General features: G+C 39.3%; 1 protein-coding gene across 44 annotated transcripts in view; it reads right to left on the minus strand.

Moving 5' to 3' along the window:
* Window positions 1-1,896: 1,896 nt before the first annotated feature.
* p4ha3 (prolyl 4-hydroxylase, alpha polypeptide III) overlaps window positions 1,897-25,628 on the minus strand; it is an 81,440-nt gene continuing 57,708 nt past the window's right edge. For 22 of the 44 annotated variants that reach the window (XM_073923448.1, XM_073923446.1, XM_073923443.1 and 19 more), the window contains 5 exons: window positions 24,539-24,698; window positions 10,245-10,307; window positions 10,040-10,108; window positions 8,220-8,316; window positions 1,897-3,902 (listed from right to left, as the gene is read on the minus strand). In XM_073923448.1, the coding sequence (XP_073779549.1) occupies window positions 3,832-3,902; window positions 8,220-8,316; window positions 10,040-10,108; window positions 10,245-10,307; window positions 24,539-24,698 (460 nt within the window). In that variant the 3' untranslated portion in view covers window positions 1,897-3,831. Of the gene's footprint in view, window positions 3,903-5,391; window positions 8,317-10,039; window positions 10,109-10,244; window positions 10,308-24,538; window positions 24,699-25,628 lie in introns of those variants that run through there. The other 22 variants (XM_073923438.1, XM_073923432.1, XM_073923426.1 and 19 more) reach the window with 4 other exon arrangements.

The raw sequence follows: 25,628 nt of genomic DNA on the forward strand, positions 1-25,628 counted from the left end.
ATGCTCTTTCTTGTAGTGTTGAGTCATCTGCTATCCTTTTCTTCCTTCCGCATAGGCCCTCACTCTCTTAGTTCAGACTCCCACGGAATCCCCCTAGCTTCAACTCCACAGGAGTTCCTACCCCCCCCCAACTCACACCCCTTTTCCACCGGAGTCAACACCGCCCAAAAACCCTTCCTGACTCCCACGGAATCCTCGCCCACCCCGGCTCTGGCTCCCGCAGGAGCCCCCCAGAGTCTCGACTCCCGCAGGAGTCACTCCCAACCCCTCCCACACCACTGCCTAGACTCCCACGGAGTAGCTTTCAAACTCTGCTCTAGCAGAGCATCTCTCCTCTATTTCCTTCCACAAAGTTATATCCAGCAGCCGGATATAGTATTGTGTTATGCCTCTTGGGGGGTTTTCTTCGATACGCGGCTGCTGTCCCGTGCGTAAAAGGCTTCTTTGGGGAGTCATCAAGATCTACCTGAGCTCAAACTCCCATCTCGCCTTGCAACGGGAGGGAGCTCAGGGCTCGAGGATCTTATAAGCTCAGGGCTCTCTCCCGGGACAGCACGCCAAACTAGCTTTACTATCAATCATCAGCTAAGTGTGAACTCTTGAAGTGAAGTTTATTCATAAACAAATTTTGAGAGAATCACGTGCTTATGATTGTTCACAGCTGTTCCAACTTTAGCTAATGACTGATTATCCTATCAGACGATCCTTAACTCACTATAAATAAACAGACTTTTCTCATCTCAATATCTTCGTCTTGAAGAAACCCCCCCCCCCTCCAACCCTACTTTCCCTCCTTTCAAACAGGCGTCACGGTGGCCTGAGATTAGCGCTGTTGCCTCACAGCAAGAATGGCCCTGGTTTAATTCCTTTCCAAACCAGACGGCATTTCTGTGCGGAGTTTGCTCGTTCTCCCCGTGGTCGCGTGGGTTTTCCCCGGGTCCTCCGGTTTCCTCCCACAGTTCAAAAACAAGCACTCTAAACAATTAATCAAAATACATTAGCTAAACTCTGAGTACACCTTTCAGCATGCATATCCGACACTTAGCTACAACAAGCAAGAAGGGGAGTCATCGAGAACTACCTGAGCTCAAACTCCCCTCTCGCCTTGCAATGGGAGGGAGCCCAGGGCTCGAGGATCTTATAAGCTCAGGGCTCTCTCCCAGGACAGCACGCCAAACTAGCTTTACTATCAATCATCAGCTAAGTGTGAACTCTTGAAAACAATTTTAAAACAGAGCATCAAATCAAATCAATCAAATAACTTTTATTGTCACATCATCATCAGCACATCAAAAGCTTAGGTGCTGGTACCAGACATGGCATGTTTGTAATAAAGACAGCGAAACCACTATCTAATTTTTAACCGCTATAATCACCATGTGATTATATTTATCATCATGCATAGTGTCAGTAAATGCTAAATATGTGTGTATGTACTGCATATGACACTAGTGTGAGACTCATTTCCGAAAGGCTTGAATAAACCCTACCACAGTTAAATCAAATTAACTTACCTGGCATTTGTGACTGAGTTGTATTTCAGCTTTTTCTCTGTCACTGACTACTGTTTATCTGATGTAACGCAGGAGAAGCAGACATGCACATGTGAAAGGTGGGCAGGGAGAAGCAGCTCATTTGCAATTAAAGCCACAGGTTACAAAAACAGCTATGCTGTACTCAGACACGAATATGGACACATTCGGGAGGGTATAATAAATTATTTGATGGATATTTTGACCTGAAACTTTACAGATGCATTAAAATAAAAGTTACTCACAATCTCAATGGATTCCAACGCTTTAAGTTTCTTCTGAATAAAAATAATAATAAAGCTCAAAACCAGTAACTATTGACATCTATAAAAGGAAAAACGCACACAATAGAAGGTTTATGAGACTTTTTTTTCTTCAAAATTTCTCCTTTTATTAACATAATAAAGAAACTGATAAAGGCTTAAAAATTATGACCGGATCTTCATTTTTGGTTGAACTATACCTTTAAGGAGCAAAAGAAATTAATAAAAATTCATCCAATCTTTCAAAATTGTAAAACAAATGGTAGACCCAATGAAAATTATCTTCATTTACTCATCTTCAACTTGTTCCAAACAAGTAAGTTTTTGTTTGTTTTGTTAAACACAATAGTATATACACTTGAAATCAGATTTTCCCCCCTTTGATTTTTTTTCTTTGATTTTCCTTTTTTAAATATTTCACAAATTATGTATAACAGAGCAAGAAAATTTTCACAGTATGTGTAATATTTTTTTTTCCTCTGGAGAAAGTCTTATTTGTTTAATTTCAGCAAGAATAAAAGCAGTTTTTTAATTTTTAAAAGCCATTTTAAGGTCAAAATTATTAGCCCTTTCAAGCAATTTTTTTTCTACAGAACAAACCATCATTATACAATAACGTGGCTAATTACCCTAATCTGCCTAGTTAATGTAATTAACTAAGTTAAGCCTTTAAATGTTACTTTAAGCTGTATAGAATTGTCTTGAGGTGAAGAAGTGTCTGTCATCATGGCAAAGATAAAATAAATCAGTTATTAGAAATAAGTTATTAAAACTATTTTGTTTAGAAATGTGTTAAACAAAACCTTTTCTCCATTAAATAGAAATTGGGGAAAACAAATAAATAGGGGGCTAATAATTTAGGGGGGGCTAATAATTCTGACTTTAACTGTATACTAAAGAATATTGAAAACCATAGATTTGGTTTTTCTACTATGGAATTCAAAGATTACCAGTTAAAGAACAGACAAACAGGTTTGGAACAAGTTTGGGATAAGTAAATGATTTTTGGGTGAACTGTACCTTAAAAGAACAAATCAGTCAGCAATACGAAGACCTCGGGGAGAAAATAAAAACTTCTTTCTGACCTGATCTTTATTAGATCAAGGGATTTCAGGGAATTAAGCAAGTCAAACAGTTCCTCTTGATGGTTATTTTCCTAACATTGCCAATTCTATACAAAGCATATAACCATTTCTGAAAAGAGTTGTGGAGTGAAATGAATAGACTGAAAATAAGAAGCCTCAAAAGCATTATAGGGTTAACAAAAATGAAAAAGCCATGATCTTGATGGAACTCCAACTTAAAGGTTGAATGACTTTGAAGTTTCCAAGTCCAATGTGGTTGCAAAGACTTCTCTTCTGTGCTATTTCAGGACCAACACTATGAAGTCGCACATGATTTCAAGAGGCAGATCCGTTTGGAGTCAAAGATGTAGCAGTCGTGTGGTGTTTTTTTTTTTTTTTTTTTTGTGAAATGAGCCAGCCTGCTTCTTTGAGCTCCCTGGTTTCCTAATTTGTGGTCAGTTCTTGGAATAAAAAAAGTGCAGCATCTGCAGAGTCCACAATTTTGAGGCACACGGGTTCCTCCAAAATTACCACTGAGATTTAAACACATGCAGTATATCAAAGCTAACAAACATCTAAATGTTGATTGATATTTATCCCTATTGTGAAGTAATAAAAAAAGAAAAACATTGTTTGCTGTCAGAACACAACAAGATTGCTAATTTTTATTCATTACTCTTGTAAACATATTTAAATTTGATTTTCATCAAACAATCTGGTGTTCATCTTCATAAGCAGGAACAAGAGGTCAGTCTGACCTTAAGGCTGTAGGCTGCATTCCAACCCACTCTCTTAACACAAACTGCGCCCATCAGACATCCATGAGAATCATCCTCTCTTCACAATGCTGCCGTCGCAGTTCACTTGAAGGCATGTGGTTGTTGATAATGTCTGTGGTTTTCAGCTTTTTGTTCCCTCACTTGCAAATGTTCGTCATTGATGAATGTTAACCATTGAGGGCTCTTGCTTCTTTCACTCCTCGGGATTAAGGCTACATCGACGTCTGAACTCTTGTTCATACTCATGAACCCACTTATTGGCAACTGGAAAAAGAGAGTCGTGAATTGAGCTTAAAGGGGTGCTCCACAGTTCTTTTTCAAGAGAATTTTAATAATGGGGTGCAAAAAAAAGGCGATGGGCTCTGATTGGTCAGCTGCCCTAATGTGTTATAATTGGCTAGTGCTCTAATGCCATTCCCACTGTAATACATTTTCATTTAAAAACACATTTTTTTTCCATAGTATTCTGTCCACACTGAGAAGGAAACAATACCATGTTTTTGAAATCGTTCACTAAAGGTCCTGTTAAGTGTTTTAAAATGTGCATTTGTTTATCTGATGTTTTACTAAAACATAAGAAGGTGGGACAGAGTAGCCCCACCCCTTTAAAAAAAATCAGCATCCCACAAAAAGCACTTTCGAGCCTCATTTTGTGCATATCAAATCGCAAAATCCAAAAAGATCCACACCAAATATTTTGACTACTTTGAATGGATACATTTTTTTACCCATTTTTCCATATTAAAATATCATGGTCTGTCTTGAGATTGAATTACTTGCCTAGGTGGGTCCCAGAATAAAAAAGTTTGGGAATCCCTGTAATAGATGGAGAGAAACGCTAAAGAAAGAGGAGAGGAGGCATCTTTACTGAGGCATGTTCCATACACACCTTCTTTAAACAGACCAATGATCAAGAGAATGAGGGTATAGAAGAAGACATTATGGTAAAGTTAGATGAGTAAGCTAGCATTAACCAGGCAGAGGAGGCTAACAGCATGTCAGAGAGACAGACAGAAAAAGGAGAGTGAGATGGAGAAAGATAAATACAGAAGAGGAGAAGAGGTATAGTGTGTGTGATTTCGGATACTTTTAGGTTTATAATTAAGTTGATCTATGCTGTTTGCCTATACTCTTCATCACAAGGAGAGTAGAGAAAATACAGGGAGTGGAGGAGAGAGACAGTAAATAATTATTGTGTGTATTATGAAAGACAGATTCATAGAACTGGATTGGAGAAGCATTGTGTGTTATATGCCATGCCAATAATATGCTTAATTCGTTTGTAAAAGTTATCCATTAAAAATACCCTTAGAAAAATTTAAAATAAATATATATTAATACTATATTATATATAGTGTTGTTTCAGTGAACTTGAACTTGAACAAGTATACTAAAAAACATAAATTTTCACTAGTTTTATTTGTATTTTTTTCAATGCTTTGAAAAATAAGTTAAATCTTTGTAGAATATATATATATATATATATATATATATATATATATATATATATATATATATATATATACATATATATATATAAATATATAAATAAATAAATAAATATATATATATATATATATATATATATATATATATATATATATATATATATATATATATATATATATATATATATATAAATGTATAAATAAATAAATAAATAAATATATATATATATATATATATACACACATGTGGCCAACAAATTATAGATTAATTTTTTTTACAAATTATTATATTATTCTTATTTTTTAAATCAACTATACTGATGCAGCGGGGTAGGGGGCCTAACAAGACAATGTGCCCAGGGGCCCCTGAGTTCTTAATCCAGGCCTGGACATCCGCAAAAGTCAGCTGCCGTCTTGCTCGTGATGCATCTGCGATCTATGGTCGAAATTCCTCTGCTTCTTCTGGTGAGGAGAAGGACAATTTCTTGCCATTATGCATAACACGTATGGCTGGGTAAATCAGAAAAGACTGTATTCCTGCTGCTCGCAGCTCCTTCCGTGTATCCGCAAAGCTTCTCCTTTTTTGTGAAGTGTAGCCACTGTAATTAGCAGAAAATTTCAGCTGGTTTTTGCCATTGAGGATCGGCCCGTTCTTGCTAATTTCTCTGGACCCATTTAAGATAGCCTGGTGGTGTTGGTATCTCAGAACTTTAAAGATCATAGTGCGGCCCATCTCTGTGGTTCTCTGCTGCCCGTAGATGCGGTGAGCTCGCTCAATCTCGACCTTTTTATTTGCCAGTGAGGGGATCCAAGTTGGAAGTTTTTCTCTGAGAAAACAAATCGCGTCATCTCCCTCGCGATTCAGTGCAAGACCTACAATCCTCACATTATTATTTACATTTTGAATGTTCATTCATTGATTTTCTTGTCAGCTTAGTCCCTTTATTAATCTGGGGTCGCCACAGCGGAATGAACCACCAACTTATCCAACAAGTTTTACACAGCGGATGCCCTTCCAGCCGCAACCCATCTCTAGGAAACATCCACACACTCATACACTACGGACAATTTAGCCTAACCAATTCACCTGAACCGCATGTCTTTGGACTGTGGGGGAAACCGGAGCACCCGGAGGAAACCCAAGCATACGCAAGGAGAACATGCAAACTCCACACAGAAACGCCAACTGAGTCGAGGATCGATACAGCGGCCCAGCAACCTTCTTGCTGTGAGGCGACAGCACTACCTACTGCGCCACTGCTTCGCCCCTATAGAATGTTCAGTTTACAAAAATTAAACCTGTTGAACATTTATCAAACGAGGAAGCGTGTCAGAAGCTCTAGCAATCTGCAGCCAAAACGTCACGTGATCTCTGGTCGGGAAAACACATTTTTAAAATTTATCACAATTAGTGTAGACATATCTACAACCGGGGGTGTGATTTATATCAGTTTCAGGGTTTTTGATGTCATAAGCCCATTGCAGTACCTATTAGCCATGTGCTGTAGGCCTTCCAAAGAGAGATCTGTCATAGGCATTATCTCCCTTTGCATTAAACTTTGAGCATTGTAACATTGCTGATGATTTTTATGCTCTAAAAGACACATTAGACACTAAATAAAGTTAAAGTTGAAACTGTAGTCTATGTAGTCTTTGATATTATTGTTACTTGCAAAAATGCCTTTTGTCATGATTTATAGTGGTTTATACTTCTGTGTCAAGCGATTGGTGTGACCCACAGAACTTGCCTAGTGCGTAGTCGTTCATTTATACTTCTGTATGCTGTTTGTTGCGGTGTTTGTTTGTATGCTATTTGTTACGTTTAACACTAGCTGTTTTTTATGTTCTTCTGTGTCGAGTTTCTTGATTGGTGTTTTGTTTTTTACTGAACGCTACCTTAATGTAGAAGTAGCTCTAAATTGCTCATTTTGAGGTGGGAACCGATGAAAGTACAACTTAAATCATAAGGTAAAAACAAAACTTTCCATTTGGAGTTTCCTTCCTTTACACTTGTAAACACTCGCTCCAACGGGTTCGCAGCTCTCAGTCCCTCCCACACTCATCATCGCTCCTGAACCGACTAGTCACAAACCTTGTGCTAGGCATCATTGTGACGTGTAGTTACATTTTATGAGAGGTGTGCGTCAGCGATGGCCACGGCAAGGGCTATGCAACCACCGCAAGGCTGCGCTGGAGCATAAGCATTCAATTTACGCACAAGTATAAATCAGCCTTAATTTGCGGTAAAGCTCACAGAAGGACATCTTTGATCATTGTTTAAATCAAACAGGTAAATAAAATGCAGAACTATTATTTTTCCTATATTATTAAAGCTCAATTATATCCTAATACTCTGTGGCTTCATTTTGTTTAATTTTCCATGTTTCTCTTCCAGAGCCAGGCTCACATAACAGGAGTAGAAGTCAAATTATCCCTGATTTCCTTTCAGGCAATTACAAATCTTGCCCAGGAGGTTGGTTGGTTTTGATCTTGGCAAAGATTATCTGGTAACTATCTTAAAGCTAACAATCTACTCACAGCACATAGGGGCTGCCCAATCAAATCAAACACTGAGGCTGACTGGTACTATAATCTGGCCCTGGACACACCACATTTTAACACCACTCACTAACTCGAAATAAAAATCACAGGGGCAATGTTCCACTGGTGTAATTATTCTAATAAAAATAGGTATGTAATTGATAATAATTAAATGTCTAAATCAGAACTTATCCTGCCAAACTATATATCATAATCATATACAATATATCAATGATCAAATGTACACCATAACATTATAGTTCACCAAAAAAGAAAATTTACTCACACTAAAATAATTCTAAACTTTTATGGGTTTCTTTCTTTGGATGCAAACAAAACAAGATTTTCTGAAGAATGTTGAAAAACAGGAGCCATTGACATCCATTGTACAAATCAAAATACAAAATATACAACAATGGTTTCCACCATTCTTCAGTATATGTTCTATTGTGTTGAACATAAGAAAAAAACTTAAACAGGATTTGAACAAGTGGAGAATGAGTAGATGATGACAGAATGATAATCTTTGGGTGAACTATGTTTGTAACTGCCGTGCAGGTTACTTTATGAAAGTTTTTGTTTTTAAACATACCCCATTTATTGCCAACAATAACAGGACAGCCAGCATGAAGAGTATCAACATTTCCTTGGCCATTTTTATGCAGGTTCCACCAGAAGAGAGCAGCATTCTGGAAAAAAGTTGAAATGTATTTTACATCCAGCCTAATCTGAGGAAACTATTTTGGGTTTTAGCAGTTAAGTGGCTAATTTGTATGAGTTCAGTGGTATGAAAATGTACGATTTTAAAAAGGATGCATGCCCCCCAGCCCCAGCTTCGCCCCTAAACCTTAACGTCATTGGAGGATGAGCAAATCGCAAGAATTCATACGAATTAGCGACTACATCAAAAAGTAAAAAATTGCTATAAGATAGTTACAAACACACTACTTTTAATGCATTTTTCATAGTATATCCCACAACATAGACACTTTATTTTGTAGTGGTTTATTTTACAGTGCAAAAAATATCAATTGTTAGATTTAGAGATTGAAAAACGCTTGGCTTAGAGTTTACAGCATGAAATTGAAGTTGCAGAATGAACAAAAGTTAAGATTGTCCTTTATTTCCACTTTTGTGACGTACATCCACTTTAAATGATCCAGAAATTAGAAATCCAGGAAATAAAAAAAAAAGTAAGATGATGAATAATTACTTTATTTGGGAACCAATTGGATTATTGACGGATGGGTGTTTGCTAACATCATGATGAATGAACGAATTCAGGGCAAAAATGCCTGCCCTAAATAAATTCCATGTGACCAGAATGTGCTAGCTTGAGAAATTATACTTATATAAAATTATAATTAATAATTATAATTCCTTATATTTATATAGGGATTATACGGATACTCAAAGTGTTTTACACATGTGGGGGAAATCTCCTTATCCACCACCAGTGTGCAACATCAACCTGGATAACACGACAGTACCCATATTGCGCCAGATACCACACACCAGCTGATTGGTGGAGAGGAGACAGAGTGATGAAGCCAATTATGATATGGGTGTCATGATCACCAGCGATCTTCACTGCTTAGAACGCTGGAAAACATGCACTATCACTAATGGACTACAAATGACATTTCATGGACTACAACTTCAAACATGCACTCTGCTGTTTGAGTTGACTGGCCAACAAGAGCGATATTATCTGCATATTTAAATAATTTAAAACCTAAATCCTAGATCTTAAGTTCATTTGTGTAAAGAGAAAAAAGTAAGAATGATAAAATGTTTCCTTGTGGAACTCCTGCATTTACAAACACTGTTTTAGACACCATATCGTTAAAAACTACTCTTTGCGGACGATTTAAAAGGAAATCTTTAAACCACCAAATAAAACTACCATTTACTCCTCAATCAGGTAATCTTTGCAGGAGAGTATTCATCCTAATTGAAATCAAACTTACACTACTTAGCAACACTATTACATACCTTGGGTCACTAGTGACCCTATACACTTTTTTTTATATAAAATAAATGTTTATAACATAGAGACTAAGAAATACTAAGAAGGTTGCTGTAAATTTTAATGACTAAAAGGGATGGTATGAATTTCGGGTTAATGCTTATTTTTCCCTTTTTTTGAGAGGCTGTGTTTGAATGAAATCCTGTTAGTGGTTGGTAAATCCCTGAGCGCCTAGAGGTAAAAGTGCAGAGTTCTCAAAAGCTATCTGTCGGGTTTTCACCAAAAGTTCATTTAAAACAACGCAAACTCCCAAAACCAAAGCTTTTGTTGTAACGGGATATCCAGTGAAATGTCTGAGCTCAATAGAAAACAGACTGCTATCACTCAGCCTGTGTTTGTAGAGCTGAAGTCTGGCAGTGAGGATGATGTATGTAACTCTATACCTGCACAACAGGAACACTGAAGTTGGCGTAGATAAAGGCTGTGGATCCTCCAGCTTGCACAGGGCTCAGCTAAAGAGAAAAAAATACATTAAAGCACACATTTCTTCAAATTAATTCTGGCTGTTGGTACTGTAATGCTTCAGAAATTACACTACACTACACTTTAAAGACATTAAAGTGCTTGATTAAGAAAGCATTAACTTACATATATCATGATTGTAGCCACTCGATTTCCAGTTTTTAGTCTGTACAATGGACTAGAGTCGGACTGTAAAAAATAGATTAAAAGGTTTTAAACATTAATGTGCTTTAAAAGTAACATGATTTCTATTGTATACAAGACATTATTAAGGCTGATTTATACTTTTTTTTATTAACTCAATGTCACAAGAACGAGAGGTATTACATTTCACATATTTCTGAAAAAGAAAAACAAACAAATGTTTTTTATATTTTATATATATATATATATACATATATATATATATATATATATATATACATACATACATATATATATATATATATATATATATATATATATATATATATATATATATATATATATATATATATATATAAAATTACATTTACATGAAATTAAAAGTTTTCAGAGCATTACATGTTTTCAGTGCTTTTTTGTTTTGTGATTGTTCTAAAAGATTTACATATACTTTAAAGTCATTCACAAAATGGGCAAAGTTTGGTTTACATTGAGCCCACTTTTTCTTATGAATATGGCCTTTTCCTAACAAAACAAATAAATAAAAAATATATTGCCCTGAAATATTGAGTTTAAATCTTTCCAAAACATGTTTAGCAAGATAAATTCTATGGAGTATTTTGTACAACACTTCTTTGATCTTGTTATTTAAGCAAAACTTATCTGTTAACTTCCAAGCTTTACTCCAAGAAATATTAGCAAATAATGAAAGCCAAAAATGTCTTGCTGTAGGTAGAGCCAACGAACGGAGAGCATTCTTTATAACCTTATTGTTACATTGTTGTTTTAATACATCAATACTTTCAATGAAAATGTTTTCACAAGGATTCCCTATGTAGATCTTTTCTGAAATATTATTTTTTAAAAGCAAGACCACACCCTTGAGAATTGCATCCAAAACAATAGCGAATTCTCTCGGTTTAACTGGTAATTAAAATTTTTAAGAAATTCAGTATAAGATAACAAATATTCCAGAGGGTTAATTAACTGCCTCACTAACATAATACCATTATTGAACCAATTCAGACAAAATAAAGATTTGTTTTTAAATAAAATATCCTTGTTATTCCATATAGAATAATTGTGGTGTGATAAATTGTGTATATATATCAATTTCCATGATAGGAGGGCTTACCTTTGAAAACTGGCCAATTTAACATTTTAATTTACATTTTAACGAAAGGTCTATGCCACCCAGAGTATTGAATATATAACTGGGAAATACATTGTAATAATTGTCTCTCTGTTCTTCATAAATTCAATCAACCATTTAATTTTAAAAGTTTCATTAAGAGTATTATAATCTAAAACCTCCAAACCGCCTTGCTCTTTAGGATTACAAATAACCTCTTTTTTAAAATAAAGTGGTTTATTTCTTCAAATAAAGATATAGAAAATCTTATCCAGTTCTTTAATAACATTGGGAGGCACATCTAACGATAATGATGTATATACAGATCTAGATATTCCTTCTGCCTTTAATAACAATACTCTCCCAAATATTGAGATGTCCCTCATTAACCACATATTACATTTTTTTTCTAGTTTTCTCAATAATTGGCTCAAAATTTTATTGACTTCTTAGTTTTTAATTTTTACAAATTATTACACCCAAATAGGTTAATTTATGTTTAACAGGAATATTTTCTATTTGTATAGAGGAGCATTCTATAAAGGAAAATAATACAGATTTATCTAAGGCCTGAAACATTAGTGAATTCCTCAATATATATATAATAATTTTTGTATTTTAAATCTGCTGTATCATCTGCAAATTGACTAAGTTTAAATTGTACTCCTAAAGCAGTGATTCCATTATATTGACTTCTTTTAATATGCAGTGCTAAACTTCAGTAACTAATAAAAATAAAAAAGGAGAGAGAGGGCAACCTTGTCTAATACCACAATGAAATTAAAATCTTTGGGAGGTACCATGCGCAAGTTTGACAGAACTATTACACCCAGTATACAATGTTCTAACTGCTTTCAAAAACAAATCTCCAATACTAAATAATTTAATAACTTTGAAAATAAAATTATGAATCACTGTATCAAAAGCCTTATAAAAATCAATAAATAAAATAAAACTATCATCCTCGATAAAGTGATTGTAATCAATCATATCTAAAATCAGCCTGATGTTATTTCTTATATGAGGGCCTTGCATAAACCCAGTCTGTTCCAAATCAATTATTTCACCTAATCCCTGCTTTAGTCATCTGGCAAAAATCATATCAAACAACAACTTACTGTTATTATTAAGCAAACTAATAGACCTCCAATTTTCAATAAATAATTTGTCTTTGTTAGGTTTGGGAATCAATGTTATAACTCCTTGTCTTAAAGAAAGAGGCAATTTGCCATTTTGTATAGTTTCTAAAAATACTAATAGTAAAAAGGGTGAAAGTTCTTTGGAAAAAGTCTTATAAAATTCACCAGTTAATCCGTCGTTGCCTGGAGATTTATTGTTTTTTAATAAACTAATACATTCTTTTAACTCTTCAATATCTATTTCTTTATCACCAATATTCTAAAAATTCTGGCCTATTTTTTTGGTATCCCTCACCAAATTGTTTAAAAAAAGTATCAATGTTTAAGGAAGTTGATGTAGAACAATACAAATTACTTAAAAACTGAGCAACAAATTTTGAAATAGTTAACGGATTTTCCACTAATTTGTTATTAATCATTAATTTTGAGACTGAGGCAAAATCACTGTTTCTTTTTTCAAGGCTAAAAAAATATTTTGTATTTTTTTCCCCCTTTTTCTAACCATTTAAGTCTAGTTCTAATAAAAGCTCCTCTAGCTTTATCCTCATAAATGTTATCTAATTCGATTTGTAATAAATCTAATCTTTGTGACTCACAATCTGTCAAAGCTTCCTTTTTCGTTTCACATAAATTTAAAATATCCTCAATAATCGATTTTTCTTTCCTTTTTATTTTTGATTCCACTTTTCCTTGATTAATAAATACCGTTCTAATATCAAACTTTATTAATTCCCAAATTTTTTTCATTTGAATTCTCTAAATTTGCAACCGTACAATATTTTTCAATAATACGCTTAATTTTTTTTCTGTAAACTTTCATTTTAAGCTATTTGTTATTTAATTTCCAGTAATTATGTTTTTTAACAAATTTATCTTGTACCAAATTTATTTTAATGTAAATTCCTTTATGGTCCGTCATTATGCAAGGTTCTATCGACACAGATATTTAATTATTAATTGAATCATTAGACACTAACCAATATTCAATACAAAATGAAGAGGCAAGTCCTTATTACACCAAGTAAATTCCTCCTTGCCTTATGTCGCCACACATCAGTAAGACCTAATCTTAAGCATACATTATCTAATTCAGTGGAAGGACCGGGTTTAGTTTTAGGAGGCCATCTATCAATGGTTTCATTAAACACTGTATTGAAATCTCCTCCCCAAATTACTTTGGTTGAAGGATATATGAAAATTAAGTGTTGAATCCTAGATTCAATATTTGTAAAAGTACATTATTATTCACTTTGTTATTAGTTGCATAACAGTTGACTAATATAAATTGTACATTATCCTTGTCTAAAACAAGTAATATCCTTGTACCACAATCATTCTTTTCAAATTTTAATATTTGCCCTGTAAATTTATCTTGTAAGACCGCAACCCCTGCTGAGCGGTTACTACCAAATGACAACCAGATCTGTTTTCCCCACTGGATTTTCCAAAATACTGCATCTGAAGAACATGCGTGCGTTTCCTGAATCAAACAAAAATCTACACATTTTTCTTTACAATATAAATTTTCTTTAAAATATAAAAACTACCACTGGTATGCAAATTACCACTGCTATGCTGATGATGCCCAGCTATACCTCTCTTTTCACCCTGATGATTCTGGGCCTGACCCTGAGCCTGCCTGTGGGACATTTCACACAGGATGAAAGATCATCATCTTCAGCTTAACCGGAAATGCTTGAAGTTTCTGCCAACCGACTCTGAACCATAACTTTTCAATCCAGATGGATGGGGCAACCATTACTGCATCCAAAATGGTGAAAAGCCTTGGAGTAACGATTGATGACCAAGTAAACTTCTCTGATCACATTTCTAGAACTGCTTAATATTGCAGATTCGCACTCTATAACATCAGAAAGGTCCGACCCTTCTTATCTGAACATGCAGCTCAACTCCTTGTTCAAGCTCTTGTTCTCTCCAGACTGGATTACTGCAACTCTCTACTAAAGCTCTGATGTTTGCCTACAAAGCGACCTCTGGCTTTGCTCCTTCTTATCTGCTCTCAGGTCTGCAGATTTATGTGTCCTCCAGAAACTTGCGTTCAGTGAATGAACGTCACCTCGTGGTTCCATCCCAAAGAGAGAAGAAATCACTTTCCCGAACTCTCGCTTTCAATCTGCCCAGTTGGTGGAATGAACTCCCTAACTGCATCAGAACAGCAGAGTTACTTTCTGTCTTCAAGAAACGACTAAAAACTCAACTATTTAGTCTCCACTTCACTTCCAAATCTGCAATTGCCTCTCTAGCTCTACCACTAACTGTACTAAAAAAAAATAATAATAATAATTCTTACATTACTAATGCTTTCCTTCTTAGACTTTACAGACCTAAAACTTGCCTACAGCACTTATTCATTGTTGCTCTTATAGTTGTGTAAATTGCTTCCTTGTCCTCATTTGTAAGTCGCTTTGGATAAAAGCGTCTGCAAAATGACTAAATGTAAATGTAAAATAAAGCTTTTCTCTTCAAGATATCACGAATACCTCTGACATTGATAGAAAACAAAGAAAAAGACATAAATGTTCAAACGATTATAAAGAACAACAAGAGTAAATGAAACTTTAGCCTTTAAACTTCCACATAATGGGATTCCTACAAACTAACCCAGAATGTTACTGTGTAAAATTCAGAGAGAGAACAGCAACAACAAAAAAGTAAATATGTGGTTGTATTCAGTTTCTGTAAACATCAGATTTTAAACTCAAATCAGTTTCCTCTCTCTCTCTCTCTCTGAAATAAAATAAGTCTGTCTTGAAGATACCACTGATTACCATAGTATAACAAGACGACCAATCTATCTTTAGTTGCCTTCTTAAGGCTGATTTATACGCTTTATACGAGTGCATGCTGCGAATGTGATGTCATCGGCAGAGGTTCACTTTAATGCACGCACCATGATTTCAGCTGGCACATAAAATTTTTCAAGACTTGAGCAAACAGTTTGTGCAGCGCCACATTTGATTTGAGTTGAATATAACAGGTACAACTGTAGATATCTATATGATCCATACAAGGAGAACGTGTTTGAAAAAAACTTTGGAAAAACTAAAGGAATAAGTTCAACCCAGGCTCATTCTGAAAACATACCACTGTGTACATTTCTGGAGAGCGTCAAATACCTCCCAGGAGCTAAATTTATTATTATTATTTTACAGCTTTTGTTTTCCCGAATTCATTAGAGGCAACTGTGAACACTTTTTCAGATCTCTAATTTCTTTGCTAGTGCCATTAGCACTTGTTTTTCTCACATAAATCCACCAGAGGTTGCTGTCGACTGACTGAATGACTGACCGATTGACTGAACCACCCTTCTCCTTCCCTAAACCCAACCAATAGTGTTTTCAAAAGCACTGATTGAGCAGCGCCCACCCACTTCTTTAAACCCAAGTTTTCCGTCAAGTTTTCAAAACCAATCCAGAAAAGCCCTCACCTGATTTTTACCACGTTTACAGATTTTACCACATTCTCACCCTGTTATTTACTTGTTTATTTTATTTTTTGGCTTCTGTTTTTGACTTATCTTCTTTCTGAAAACATTCTTCGCCTTAATTGAACCCTGTTGTCATGGTCAACTCCTCTCTGAGTTTCAAGTCCAAGACTCAAGGTTTAAATGATTATTAAAAAAATAAAATCTTTAAAGGGCACCTATGGTGTAAAATCTACTTTTCAAGCTATTTGGATAAACATATGTGTATATATAGTGTATAGACCATCATATTGGGGTGATACAAACACACCCAGTCCTTTTTTTTTTCAATTTAACAACATAAAAACGGTGGACCAATTAGAGCGGTTTTCAGACCGACCGCAACTTTACGTAGGAGTGCGGTCCCCCCACCCACCGAATTGATTGACAGCTGCGCGCATTAACATGTTCCGGTAGTCACGTGTATATGTCAACAAGACCAGGCAGACATACGCATAGCAACCGGGAATAAAGGTCTGTTCTGTTTGCTAGGATCAGCTATCACCATCAAATGTGATTAAGAGTAAGTTTCACATGTTTAAAGTGCTTTAAAACAGTGCACGTGTGTAATTAATTACAGCGATTCACTTCAGCTTTACTTCATCAGCACAGCCGCGTGTCAGAACAATTATAAAAGAAGACGCTTCAATCCCGGTTTGTGGAAGTTAAATAGGGTTTATTTTGTACATTAGCATAATAGATATCCACACAGCACTGGAGATTAGCCTGTTTCCTGTCACATGAGTGCACAAACTGTGCTTAGGTAAGCGCGCTCTGTCTGTCTGCCTGCCTGTTTGCGTGTGTGTGTGTGTATCAGCTGCGGTGTGCGTGTGTATCTCTGTCTGTGTCTGTGTGTGTGTGTGTGTGTGTGTGTGTGTGCACGTGTGCGTGTGCGCGCGCATGCGTGAACTTTGTAATGATATTGTGTGTGATTCATCAATGCAACTTCACAATACTGATTAGTAAAGATTAGTTCTTACTGTAGTATTTCTCACAAACGCTACATGAGACCTTCTTCCTTTAAGTCTGTCTGTTGTCTGACGCAGCCGAGGGAGGAGATTAAAGCACGCGGGAAAGCACGTAGAAACAGTGGGCGGGAAAGGCTCGTCTTAAAGGCGCAGTACGACAAAACCACCCCCGGGTGGAAATCAGTATAAAACAGCATTTTGTAAAAGGTATGAAAAATCTGATGGGTGTTTTGAGCTGAAACTTTATATACACATTCTAGAGACGCAAAAGACCTATATTAAATCTAAAAAAAGGGGTAACCTAGGAACCCTTTAATGCAGTGTTGGGCAGCAGTGTCGCTACAATTAGTGATGCTAATAGCTTTACTACATTTCTCAGTACCCAGTAGCGTTGCTGCTTTCTAAATCAAATAGCTTTTTAGTAGCGAAGATATTTTATTAGTCAAGTAGCTCAGTAACATCCACACAAGCTACATTTACCAATCACGGATCAATAAGTGATGGCAGACATTCAAGGAGCTGTTAGAGCGGTGTCTAGCCCTTGAAAGTAAATCCATATGATGGCGAGAATGATTATTTCTTCTTCCTGTTTTACGGTATTCGACAACACAGACAAGTTTTCGACAAATTTTCGTTGCGTTACTGCCACCTCTGGTAAAACTTGCTTACTTTCCTATGCTATTAGTGGATTTATTTAATCCACAAATGGGGATTTTGTTTTAGAAAGCCAATTGTCTGAAAGAGTATACAACGGGTCAATGAAATGCCAAATGAGTTTTCAGTGTAAGCTTGCGCATGTGTGCCTTATTGCCAATTAGCTCCGCATATAAGAGCTGCAGCATATAAGCTAAAGAGACTGACAATTACAGCTAAGGAACAATCATTATGGCGATGCTATATAGCATTCCCGCTCCCCTCCTCGGGGAACGAGGGTTACTTTAGTAACCAGAGCGTTCCCCTTCGGATGGGGAACTTCAATGCTATTAGTGGATTTATTTAATCCACGAATAGGGAAATGTCTGGAAAACGCCATAATGACTGCACCTTACCTTCGCCTCCAATGAGAGGATAGCCAGGCATAGTGTAAGCGCTCCTGCATCAAAGAGAGGCGCGGTCTTCCAACGTAATCCCTGGCCCTTACATATCCCACTTCAAAGAAGTTTTACGGATTTAGATATATTTTTTGGGAGTCGCAAGCGTCTAGATAATTCTAGGAAAATACGACAGTACGTTGGGAAAGCGTGCAGTCCCGATAGGGAGGACGCTGCGGAGGCCACCTGCTACCCAATAGGGAGATATGATGGCAAAATATATGGACTAGCTCTGAGAAGGGGGAGTATGCATATAATAAGATGGTTAGCAGAGAGGGAAGACACAGCCCGTAAGGGGGGACTGCACCATGGCTAAATAAGCATATGGGATCGCCTAGTGGGGATCACGCATAGTGGGCACCTATACCCAAAACGCGGGCAGACCAGCGGGCAGACCTACAACGTAATGGGCCAGCGAGTGACTCCTCTGCTGAGTCAGTGCTGGGGGCCTCGGAGGAATCTGCAGGGCTCAACTAACGGGGAACTTTACTGACAGATGAAAAAGCGCATGTATCTCCGTGTTAGGGAGAATGGCTCAGCAAGCGTGTTTCAACACCTTCACCGAGTTGTTTCTTTAATCACCAAGGGTTACCTAATACCCTTGAGGAAACCGGCTCCACTCACATATTTGCAAATGTATTAGGTGTCGCCCAGCCCACAGCTCTACAGATGTCTGTTAGAGAGGCGCCGCATGCACGCGCCCAAGAGGATGCGATGCTCCGAGTGGAGTGTGCATGCACTCTCGGGGGACATGGCTTGCCCTGGCTCTGGTAAGTGAGGGTGATGGCATCCACTATGCAGTGGGCCAACCTCTGCTTCCCTGCTGCCGACCGCCATATCAGACGAAGAGCTGCTCAGATGATTTAAAGCTCTGAGTGCGGTCCATATAATACGCAAAGCGCGAACTGGAAAAAGTAAGAAAAGGGCTGAGTCTGCCTCTTTCAGGGGCATCGCTTGCAGGCTCACTACCTGGTCTTTAACGGTGTGGTAGGAACCTTGGGCACATATCCCAGGCGGGGTCTCAGGAACATGAGAGTAAGCCAGCCCGAATTACAGGCACGAGTCACTGACCGAAAAATGCCTCCAGGTCCCTGACCTCTAAATCGAGGTCAACGCGACCAGCAAAGCTGTCTTCAGGGACAGAAATCTTAAAGATACTGAGTCGAGGATCGAAGGGATCTGACGCAGGCTCGTGAGAACGAGGGCAAAATCCTAAAATGGCATGAGAGGGGGGCGGGGTGGATTAATTCGCCTAGTGCCTCTGAGGAACCGGATGATGAAGTTATGCCTTCCCACGGTGCTGCCAGCCACCGCGTCATGAGAGCGGAGATGACAGCCACGTAACCTTGAGTGTGGAGGGCGACAGCCTGCTCTCCAGCTTCTCTTGGAATAAAGAAAGTACATTGCTGATCTGGCAAATTTCGGCGGTCTTCTCAGCGAGAGACGCACGATTCAGTGAATAGACTCTACTTCAGGGCATAGGCACGCTCGAGGGGGCTCCAGCCCGAGTGACGGTATTAACCACCGCAATCGGTAGGCTACCTAAGTCTTCCTCGCGTTTAAGGACCAAACGTGGAGGTTCCAAAGATCGGGGCGAGGGTGCCAGATGGTGCCCTGTCCCTGAGAGAGTAGGTCCTCTCTCTCAAAGTGATCTGCCAGGGAGGGCCATCGCGAGGAGGGAGAGCTCTGACATTCAGGTCCGGTTGGGCCAGAGGGGCGCAGCCAGCAACCTGTTCCTCGTCCTCCCTGACATTGCACAGTAACTGCGCGAGCAGGCTCACTGGGGGAAAAGCATATTTGCACATGCCCCGAGGCCAGATGTGAGCCAGTGCATCCGTGCCGAGAGAGCCCTCGGTCAGGGAAAAGAACAACTGGCATTGAGCAATCTCGGGGGAAGCAAACAGATCGATCTGGGCTTCCCCAAATCGCGCCCATATCTGCTGAACAGACTTGGGGTGGAGTCTCCTTTCTCCAGAATGTAAAGGCTGCCTGGTCTTGAGCTTGCCTGAAATGTGAATGGCACGCAGCAATTTCAGCCACGGATGACTCCAGAGGAGCAGACAGAGGACGAGCTGAGACATGCAGCGAGAGCGAATACCCCCCATGTGGTTGATATACACCACCGCCGCTGTGCTGTCCATCCTGACCAGCACGTGCTGCTGCTCCAGCACCGGAAAAAAAAATGGTGGAGAGTGAGGAACACTGCCAACAGCTTCAGGCGATTGATATGCCAATGCAACTGGGTTGCTTTCCGCATGCCCGCAGCACTCAGCCCCCCAGCCCGTGCTGGAAGCATCTGTTGAAACAACAACATGACTGGACGCCTGTCCTAGAGGCACTCCGGCCTGTAGGAATGAGGTGTCGTTGCAAGGGCTGAGGGCGCGGCGATACAGACTCGGTGTGCACGCGCGTGCCATGCGCGTCTGGGAAACTTGATCGTGAAGCCAGTGCTGGAGTGGTCTCATATGGAGTAATCCGAGCGGCGTGAAAGGGGCTGCGGATGCCATATGCCCCAAGAGCCTCTGAAATTATTTCACTGGGACCACTATTTTGCTGTCGAGCTCTCTCAGACAGTTCAGCATCAGCTGAGCGCGCTCTCTGTAGAGACGTGCTGTAATGGTGATCGAGTCCAGCTCCACAGGGGCGAGTTTGCTCTTTTCTCGGTTGACCTGAAACCCCAACAGGTGGAGGTGCCAGAGCACCTTGTCTCTGTGCATAATCAATTGCTCCCGAGAGTGGGCTAAATCAGCCAGTCGCCGAGATAATTGAGTATGCGGATACCGGCGAGCCGAAGGGCCACTAAGGCACCCTCCACGAGCTTGGTGAAGACCCGTGGAGACAGAAAGAACCCGAAGGGGAGGACTTTGTATTGCCAAGCTCGACTTTCAAACGCAAACTGCAGAAACTGACGATGGCGATAAAGAGTGGAGACATGGAAATATGCGTCCTTCAGGTCTATTGCTGCAAACCAATCCAGAGGATGAACGCACCGGAGGATGCGCTTCTGCGTGAGCATTCTGAACGGTAGCTTGTGCAGAAAGCGGTTCAAAACACGCAGATCTAGGATTGGCCGTGACCCACCGCTCTTTTTGGGCACGATGAAGTGCAGGCTGTAAAAACCACCCTCCATCTCGGCTGGAGGGACCGGCTCGATTGCATCCTTCGCCAGGAGGACAGGAATCTTCTCTCGCAAGACAGGGGTGGACAGGGGGCTGACCCTGGTAAATACACACCCGTGAACAAGGGGGGCCATTTTGCGAACTGAACCACATAGCCGAGTCTGATTGTGCGTATGAGCCACCGCGAAGGGCTGTCCGCGCTAACCAGGCAGGCAGAGCTCTCGCTAAGGGATTCATCACTACAATCACTGACGTACCAGCAGTGGGGCAGCGCGGAGTGGGTGTGCTGATCCGGGAAGCGCAAGGGTCCCGCGGAAGAGCTGGAGGCAAGAGATTTGCTCTCACTCCGCACCCAAACTCTAGAGGGGAGGCTCAAGGGGTGGGAAAAAGGAGACCGTCCTCCCAGCGCTCGTCAGCCACTGGCGAAACGCACCGAACCGCGAGCTAGAAGCATAGCTTCCGACACTGGCAGATTTCGGGCTGTCACATCTGGGTAAGTGGAAAAGTGCTCTTTCATTGATGTTTTCATGGCAGTAAAAAGTGCTGTTGGAAATGGGGCCCCACCCTCCAGCGGGGAAAGAGCAAGTTCCCTCTTTTCCAGATGACCTGTCCCAGGGACGCTTTGCGGTCCGTTTACCGGACTTAGCAGCGCTCTGGGCAGGGGGGCTGCCTGCTTTTGAGGTGCTCGACACGCTCTCTTCGCTGGAGGCGTGTGTGGGGCAGCTCTCGTAGGCGGGCGCCTTCGTCGAGGAGCAGCAGATATGGATGGTTCGGCGGGCGGAGCGGGCTTACGGTCCCGCTGATAGGTGACATTAGGTGACGGTGACGCCGAACAGGCCAGATTGGGATATGGGGGAGTCAAGAAAGCGGACTTTGTCGACTTCGCGCATATCAGTCAAGTTTAGCCAGAGGTGGCGCTCCTGGACCACTAATGTGGACATCGTCCTCCGCAACGCACACACAGCGGACTTATTGGTGCGAAGAGCATAGTCGGTTGCGGTGAGAAGCTCACAAGCCTGGGTTGGACCCACCTTTGTGCAGCTCGGCCAGCACCTGCGCTTGGTAGCGCTGGTAGGTGGCCATCGCGTGCAAGGCAGAAGCAGCCTGGCCCGCAGCCTTGTAAGCTCTAGCAGATAACTTAAGATAACTTACAGGCTTTGGGCAGGAGACGAGGGGGACCCCGCCAAGAAGAGGCACCACGCGGACAAAGATTGACCACAATCGCGGTCGAAACCTGGCCGCTCCACCGTCAGGAGTGGTGAGGGCTCCCCGGTGTCATTGAACGTAAGGGCTACTATCTGTTTAGACGGATCACTTCCTCCGCTCGAAGCTTGGATGGAGCGCTTGGAGGAGCGGGAGGTCCGCGGGCCCGGAGGCGACGGATTATCTCCCACTGGAACCCTCAGATCTGCTCGAGTGCCCGCTGCAGTGCAGGGGACAGCTGGGGTGGTTCGCCCTTTTGCAAAGGCTAGCCGCGATCTTAACTGCGCAACAGTCATGGCATCGCAATGATGACATAAAATGCCCGGAAGCACCGCATTAACATGTTGGACCCTCAGACATGCAACGCAGAGCTCGTGCCCATCATTCAGGGACAGGAAACCACCGCATCCAGAAACGCACGGTCGGAGCGCCGTCCTGAAAAAGACGTGCTGCACGACTGTGTTGCTCTTATTGTGAAGTTTCAACTTTATACGCACATAATAGCGGTGTTGTCGCGCGTCTACTGAAGGGTGGGACGGAGGGTGTGTCGCGTCGCGGGGGTGTTTTTGATCATTTTGGAAGGGCACTTTCTATCCAAGACTAAAAAGGGCATGTGCACTGAACAGGTTGAGCCCTATGTGTTCACGTACCTGCAAGTTGGGGAATACGACTGATAACAGTCATGGGGACTGCAGAAACAGAGCACACTGTTCAAATTGATGCAGACATTGACTTGTACCGCAAAGAGACCTCTATCTCACTCATGGCTTGTCCTCTCAAGTGGGGGAAAGACAATGCACAACGTTACCCACTGCTGTCAACCTGGGCCAAGCCATATCTCTGTCCCAGAAACCTCAGTCCCAAATGAGAGGGTTTTTTTCTGTTGCAGGGGACATTGTAAATGCCCAGAGATACCAGCTTTTACCAGATTATAGTTATATGATAATTTTCCTTAAAACCCATCTCTATCTAAGTGAGTGAGTGATTAAATGTTGAATGTGGTGAGTTTTCAACAATACTAAATTGAAACTTTATTTTTTTACATGGTTTAATAATTTTTTGTTATTAAAATTTAAAAATTGAAGTTCCTGTTTCAAAGCTTACAGATAGATGGCTAATTTGTATGTCATTGACACTTTTGGCACTTTTTTGGGGTATTTTCATTAGTTTTGTTTTTCCTGTAAATGATTCAAAAAACATCGTACCGTGAAATTCTGATACCGTTACATCCCTAATAATATATATATATATATATATATATATATATATATATATATATATATATATATATATATATATATATATATATATATATTTATATATATATATATAGCCTTTAGGGGTGTCCTAAGCCACTCACAAGGACTGATGTTGAAGCTTTTTTAAGTTTATTGGTAATGGATCTCTTATGTCTGAATTAAATGGGAACTATTATGCAAAAATAGATATTTTTTATAAGTGAAGCTTCTAATGGTAAATATTCATGATTTTTATTTGTTTATAATCTCACTTGATAGAAACAGTTTGCAAAAACACTTTGATTGACATTCTCATTGTCATCAAATGGGGGAAGCTCTGCACATTAGTGACCATCTCTCCCTCATTAGCATAGAAAGTTAGTCTTGTTTAAATCTGCTGCTATGCGGATGCACAGGCATTTGTAGCTCTGCCCTCTTTTTAAAAAAGCACAATCTCATTTTAATTTAAAGCGACCAAAATGGCACAATTTGGATCAAAGCTTAAAAGGGGCAGGTTCAAAGAGTTATAAACCTTTATTTGTGGGGTCAATTTTCGCCCGATCACCCTGAACTGAAATGGCACCTATAAAAAAGCTAATTAATAAGGTCTACTTATATTGGATCATCTGCTTATAGTTGTTATTACAGGGCAGAACCGATGCCTGTACAGCACAAAATGCTGTTTTAAAACCAGTGCCGGTGTGTTTTTGTTTCTTTCTAATGTTGAGCACAAAAGATGTGATTTTGAAGAAAGCTGGAAAACTACCATAGTTGAAAAAGCAAATACTATGGGAGTCAATATTTACAGTAAACAGCGAATATTTATTTTTGAGGGAAAAGCCAAATAGAAAAAAATGTAGAATGTTCAAAAGGTAAATAGATGACGACAGACAATTACTCACTGTGGCATGATCGAAATGAGGTTCATAGTGTCCTCCAATCCCATAATTTACAACCTGGAGATATTCGGCATAAGGAGGCTGCACATTCAGTCCAGTTACCAAGGTGATGCGTTGATCCAGCTTACCCACAACCTCGTGGGCCGACTCTTTCAGCCATGCGCTAAAAAGACCATTGACAAAAAGATTCAAAAGTAGAGCCACTTCATGATAGTAAATAGTAATATTTAGAATAGTTACATTTCCTCGATTGGGCTGGATAATCTAACAAGAGCAGCATAGAGTTACAAACAAGAAGAATAATCAAAAGGTGAGTAGAATCTGCCCAAAAATAAGCAAATATTAGGTTTTGCCATTAAATAATACAGCAAATTCTAGTAAAGCAACAACTGTAAAGCTTAGCAAATCACCTTGCATGATTTATCGAAAATGTCTCCAGATATAAATTTTTAGTCGGAAAGGAAAACTTTTACAAATCGTCACCTAAGAAATTATAAGGTTCAATTACATTTTTTGTCAAAATTATGTTATTGACATATTCATATAAAAGGACAGCTTATTTACATTATGGGATATTTTTTTTGTAAGTTGTTCCCATTTTAAGACTTTTTATTTAAAAAAACAAATTTCACAATACTGTTTGCTATGGAATGCAAAAACTTCAAATATCACAAAATCATTCAGTACGCCGATAGAACCTTATAATTCCAAGGTGACGAAATGCATATACAGCTAGATAAGCCTTTAAAAATCTGTTAATGCTTTTAACCAAATGTTTCACTTTGTTTCTTCATCAAACCCTACAAGTAGATTTTAGTTTCATCAATCAAATCAATCAATCAAAATTCCCTTGATCTCTTGTGAGATTTCACTGAGATATTAAAAACATCTCATAAAACATTCTGGTCTAGTCTAAAAACAGCTTTCATTGAAGCTGCTCTTCCAAAATGACAGGTTGTGCAGTGATTGTAGCATTTTCATGGTTTGGCTAAACTCCACCTCCACAGACAAAGATTAATGCCTGCTTCTATATCTCTGTCCCACATGGAAATAACCTATATAGACATATGTTTTAATATAGGTTTTGACATAA

Source organism: Danio rerio, chromosome 15 (assembly GCF_049306965.1).
Source record: "Danio rerio strain Tuebingen ecotype United States chromosome 15, GRCz12tu, whole genome shotgun sequence".
NCBI lineage: Eukaryota > Metazoa > Chordata > Actinopteri > Cypriniformes > Danionidae > Danio > Danio rerio.